At 32.4% G+C, this 6,132-nt stretch overlaps 1 protein-coding gene across 1 annotated transcript; it reads left to right on the top strand.

Moving 5' to 3' along the window:
- Positions 1 to 1,051: 1,051 nt before the first annotated feature.
- LOC115236097 (neprilysin-1-like) lies at positions 1,052 to 6,132 on the top strand. Its single transcript, XM_029808294.1, has 13 exons — positions 1,052 to 1,153; positions 1,416 to 1,630; positions 1,769 to 1,900; positions 1,979 to 2,077; positions 2,343 to 2,521; positions 3,007 to 3,193; positions 3,430 to 3,606; positions 3,729 to 3,832; positions 3,945 to 4,000; positions 4,463 to 4,749; positions 4,854 to 5,012; positions 5,375 to 5,448; positions 5,546 to 6,132. Exons 1-13 carry the CDS (start codon positions 1,072 to 1,074, stop codon positions 5,643 to 5,645), a joined length of 1,851 nt encoding a protein of 616 aa, XP_029664154.1. The 5' UTR covers positions 1,052 to 1,071; the 3' UTR covers positions 5,646 to 6,132.

The raw sequence follows: 6,132 nt of genomic DNA, 5'->3' as shown, positions 1-6,132 counted from the left end.
GCCTTTGGTGGGTTTTTTATTTATCGTTACACCCAATAGATGGAAAATACAATTTTCTTTAAATTCGAAAATTTAAAATTTGTATGCCAAATTCCATTAGAGACGCAGGACATTCGCCATGCTGCTGGTCACCAGTCTCCTGGTCACCAGCCCGGTGCTCTTCCTCATCACGACCCTGCCGGAGGGAGAGCAGCCGCGTAATTGTGCGCCTTTGGTGGGTTTTTTATTTATCGTTACACCAATAGATGGAAAAGGCAATTTTCTTTAAATTCGAAAATTTAAAATTTGTATGCCAAATTCCATTAGAGACGCAGGACATTGGATATCGCGGCCTAATATAATCTCTATGTTACATTGAATACGATACACGAGATAGCTTGCAAATGTGCAGAGCGTATATGACGTGACGCGAATAAGTAATCGTCTTACTTATACGATATGAAACATTAAGTAGCTTGGAAACATTAAGTTCCTTGAGAATTCATGAGTAATTTATATCGATCGTAAGCTTAGTTCGAGATAAAAGGTAGAAAATCGGTATTTAACGACAAACGAGCTGAATTCTTACGATCGACGCTTAATCTAGCGCAATGGATTTAATCAAATTTTACGTTATGATAACAAAGAGAGATAATCTCGAATTAAATAGAAGAAAAAAGAAAAATTTTGAAAAATTAAGATGACAAATTTAAATCATTTTACTCAAGCGCGAGAAATTGCGAAATTATCGCCCAAAACGACAAGTCATGCTTACAATTACTCACAATATACGTCGTAATACATGTCAACGCGAAGCCGTAGTAGTAAGGTTTCGAAACGAATATTCGAAGCTCATCCTCGGTTGAGGTCAGGGTCTTACACATTATCCCGACCTTTAGATTTATATTCTCTTATTTCGTGTGTTTAAACGCTTGATAATAAATTTTACATTTTAAATATGTATAATGGTATATTATATTAATAAATTAAGAATATATTAATATATCCTGCATCTAATAGGAAACAAAAATAATATCAAAGAAATTTTATATATAACTGTTTTTAGAAACGTTGGCGAACGAGACAGGACAAATGGTTGCCGCCTTCGAAAAACTTGGACAATTTTATAACGTTTGTCGAGAGTTCAGGAAGAGACCCGTAAATTTTACACTCGGTAAGTTATTATTTACTATTGATATCTTGATAGATATGCGTGAGGGATCACACGCATGCTTACACTAGACAAAAATAATCAAATGAAGGGATGGATTTGAAAAATCTCCCGAAAAATCATCTCTTTATTTCGATTCTGCTGAAGCGAATGAAAAATTTTGAGCCGCTTTCGAGTATACGCCTAATATTATTATTGTATTTTGGGAAATGTCCCAAACTTATACAGCGATAAGAAAAAAATCTTAATGCATTCTCTGTTTCAGTTTATAACCTTTTAGACGAACTAGGTGGTTATTTATCGCCGAAAAGGGAGATACTGAACGATATCACTCCTCTGATCTCCGCGTTGCTTAAAGTAAACGGCGCGCCTCTCTTCGACTTACACGTCGACGTAGATCTTTACGATCGCACAAAGTCATCCGTATATCTTGATCTTCCTACCAAGCATCAAAGTCACGAGTTTCTTACAGGAGATCAGGTGAATATTATTCGATAGCTTCACTCAAATTTATAGAGTTTATTACTAAAACAGTTAATAAAGTGTTATGTCTCTAATTTTTGCTTTTTTTAAATCGTTAATTCTTAAAAAAAAATATATATAAACAATTTTTTTTAGAGAAACGAAGATGTACAAAGATCGGGTAGAATTCAAAAGATTGTTCGAGGATTCTTGCCAAAAAATATGAGTCTTAAGGAACAATCGTCGGAGACGAATCTGCTGTTGCAATTTTGCTTATCACTAGAAAAGGTGAGGATAAAATGAAAGAAAGTTGTAGCGTGTGTATGAATGAATTAAATAGCGGGCGAACCGCATTCATTGTTCCAGATTTATCCAAAGCACAAAGACTTATACAACTGGGTGGACGTTGATCAGAGAGTATACGTTGCCTATAACGTGTCTTATCTTCAAGAAAACTTTAGTTACGTATGTATATACCGACTTAATAAGTATTTTACATTTTTATCTGCATTAATAATTATGTATACGAATTAATCCTGTATATAATTGAAAGAAAAAAAGTAAAAGTGCAAATTTAATCTCTAAAGTAGAGATGCGATAAATATCTCATTGAAAAGCATAATAGGACACTTGTCAAGTGGCACCTTTACCTACATTACACGCGGATAGTTTACAGTGGTCTTTTCTTGAAATAAAACAATGACTTGATTTATTCTATTCCGGAATATAGATAAGATGGAAATCGTTGCTGAATACAACGTTACGCCCGCGTATCGATCTGCACGATGATAATGACACAAATCACGTATATGCTCCGCCGGCATCTGAGGATCAACAGATCTACGTCTACGTCACGGCCCCACGTTATTTGCGTAACCTCGGCAAGTTATTGAATCGCTCCTCCAAACGGTACGGATCTTTATCGTATCGGTATTTTCTCACGCAAGCATAATACGCACATATTTTAACCAAATTAATTTGTACTAAAATGTCTTGATTAATTATTAATTATTTAACTTGATTAAATCAATTAAATATATTTTAATTAATTTAAACAGAATTTAATTAATTATAAATCCAAATAAATAAATTTTAATTAAATTAAACTGAAATTGATTAATTATAAATTTAATTATATATATTTTGATTAAATTAAAATTAAATTAAATTAAATATAAACTTTCTCATATAGTGGGATTGGCTATTATCAGTTAGTATTGGGGAAAATCGATAACAATACTATCGATTAGTTGAAAAACAAAAGGTTTATATTATACCCCCTCAATATACTTTATATTCTCTATAATTATATCTCGTAAATTATATAATTATATCTCGTATATTATAATACACTCATATTGATTATTTGATTATAATTGTGATAAATTACGAAGGATTATTCATAACGGATTGCTGTTACTCTACGCCGTGGACATGTTGCACGATATTGTGAACGTTAACGCTACTAAAGATTGGGAAGCTGCCTGTTACAGATTGACCAGAAACGTTTTTAGCGAAGCGATTAGTGCGCTCTACGTGCGACAGTACACGCCAAAATATTTGGAGACTTTGATTAACAGGGTAATATTCTTAACTTATCGATTTAACTTTAATCTTTTAATTACTATCTCTCAATGAATTTAAAATGATAAATACGTATACTGCTTATAATGCCTATAAATGTCTATTCTAACAATAAGCGATATTCTTCAAAGTACTATATTTAATAGTTAGACTTAATTTCCTCAATTAATAAATAATTAATTCCCTTTTCTCTTTTTATCATACAACTTTCGTTTTAACGATATCATTCGCAGGTGACTGTACTTTTCAAACGCGTGAAAGAAACGATAGCCGAACGTATATTAGTGAAGTCGTGGTTTGACGATGATACTAGAACACAGGCATTATTAAAACTGAATTCCTTACGGGGTCGATTTCAAGTGTCGCCTGCTTTCTATAACGATACCTTGCTGAATCGCGAGATGGCCGAGGTGAGACGATTTTGAGAAATAATCGTTCAGCTAAAAGAAATATGGTCTATGCGATAGCTTACGATACAAATTTTTCCCATTGTTTCGCACTGGTATCTTTAAACAGAATTGTCCTTTTACAGGTCGTGATCGATTCGGATGATTTTATCGCTACCGTCCTGAGAAGATTTCGTCAAATTCGGAGATCAGAGGAGCCAAGTCCGTTACGAAAAAATGCGATAGAAAGGTAAAGAGAACTCTTGTCTAATTTCTAATCTCTTCCTCTACGAGTTACAAGATCAACCGAATTTGTTAAAGGTTTCAATTTCTTAGTACAAATTATGGATTTAAATTTTCAGATGTCATTATCCTTATTCTGTGCACGCCTATTACGAATCTTCAACAAACACTATCAGTAAGTATTATTATTATACACAAACAAACATATATATATATGGAAAGAACACTTTTTAAAAATTTACTCTAAAAATAATATTAATCATGGAACAATATTTTTAAGTATTTTATATAATTCAATAATTTATTATTAACATTAATTTTTTTAAATATTACAGAATTTATAAATAAACTAATAAGAATTTATTAAGTTTTATTTTTCAAATAGAAAAAGATGCGGAGTAGTAATAAAAATATAAGACATAATTGATAATATTAAAAACAATCTATATTTAGAAAGAAATGTGTGGAAATTTTACCATGTAGCTATCTATAATATTTATATATATACCAAGTCGTCCCAAGATTACTAAGAACATGCAAAATCTATAATGAAATTTAGAATTTAACAAAAAATATTCCCCATGCACACTGTCGATATTGAGCAATTTAAAGTTACTCTGGTTATAAAACATGAAAGGAATTCCATTGGTTATGATGACATCCTGGGCATGGTCATGGGACGGTGGACCGGCTTATGCGGTTCACGCTACGCTAGGATCAGTCATCGCTCATGAGATTCTTCATGCCTTTGATTTTCACCGTCGCAAATCGCCCATAGATCCAGATTTAAATATTGACGAATGGCTTTGGATCAGGCCGGACTCTTGGAAACGATTGGAGACCAGGATAGAGTGTGTCGCGCGACTCTACGCTAAGAATTTCTGGCGTAAGGTTCAGTCTTACGGAAGTGATGTTGCTGTGCAGGTACATTATAAATTTACGTTCGGGGCAAAACACAAAGGTGCCATTCGTGAAAAATAAGTGAAATAGAAATATATTGTTTGAATTTTAATTTTGGATTTACGCAGTTCGATTGGAATATAACGAGAAACGAGATTGTTGCGGATATTGGGGCTCTACAAATCTCTCACAGAACCTGGCACACTTTGACGAACGGGAAAGATCGAAGTCTCCCTGGGCTGGAAGGGCTTCGTCCAACCCAACTTTTCTTTATAAGTGCCGCTCAGGTAACGATCTGTCGCTTTTTCTATTTATTTCTAATATATTCTATATTTTCGGAATAAAGATAATGTTTTCTCTATCGCTCGTGAACTTATTATAAAAATATATATATGAGATATCTTATATTCCTAAAAAATTCTTTCTAAAAAGAATATCCAAAGCTGTATATAGCAACAAATAGAAATTAAAAAAATTAGAGTAGAATTTAAAAAATCATTACTTTTATGTACATATTTTTAGCATCGAGATATACTGCTCTCTTGATATTTTATTTTATTAGCTATATTTCTTTTCTCATTTAAATTCATATATCAAACATTATATATCAACATAAAAATTTAATGTTATATCGACGTTCTGTTTTTAGGTGTACTGCGTTAACACGACTGCCGAGGCCTATGTCTCCTCCGTTAAGTCCGACTATCGCCTACCTCCAGAGAGGTATATGAAGTTTTTTTCGCTTTTCCTGACTTGTTATCAAAATCAAATAATATTGCGAATAAAGTTTAAATAACGATTGGAATTTGTACATTTTCAGAATCAACGGTATAATGATGAATTCTCAAGCGTTCGCGGAAGCGTTTCGCTGTCCACTCGGAACAAAAATGAACCCCGCTAATAAATGCACTATCTGGTGATAATTATACACATATCCGTTGATATGTACCGCCTACACTTTGCTTGTTCCATAATTAGGATGAATCGCGCAGATTATTTCAGAATCGTAATTCACAGCAAAAATTAGTACTGCATAGGGATAGATATCTGTCTCTTTACGGAAGTTAATAAAACTTTATTCATTATAGTCTGCATAATATGAAAAACTTTGGTTGTATATGATATATATGAATCTAATTGTTTTTCTCTCTTAAAGATCTCAGATTCAGATTAGAATTATTATATATAAATAGACAGCTCTTACCTTGTATCTAAAAAATCGCGTTTCATTTTTACTACATTGACTATTGCAAATTAAATTAGTTAATTTAAAAAAAGGGAAGAGTATCTCTTGTGATCTCCTTTATTTTTTTTTATATTTGAAAAATATAGAAATGTATAGATACTCGAATTTTAATAAAAACCGGGAATTAAAAGTGTCTCGTTATTTTAATTCAATTTACACAA

Source organism: Formica exsecta, unplaced genomic scaffold (assembly GCF_003651465.1).
Source record: "Formica exsecta isolate Colony F162 unplaced genomic scaffold, ASM365146v1 scaffold2449, whole genome shotgun sequence".
NCBI classification, from domain to species: Eukaryota; Metazoa; Arthropoda; class Insecta; order Hymenoptera; family Formicidae; genus Formica; species Formica exsecta.
This window is presented reverse-complemented; position numbering and strand designations above follow the sequence as displayed.

Coding starts and splice junctions, on each gene's coding strand:
- LOC115236097 (XM_029808294.1), top strand. CDS start 1,072: ATGGTTGCCGCCTTCGAAAAACTTGGACAATTTTATAACGTTTGTCGA. Junction 2,522..3,006: donor TTGAATCGCTCCTCCAAACG/GTACGGATCTTT, acceptor TAAATTACGAAG/GATTATTCATAACGGATTGC. Junction 3,194..3,429: donor TGGAGACTTTGATTAACAGG/GTAATATTCTTA, acceptor TATCATTCGCAG/GTGACTGTACTTTTCAAACG.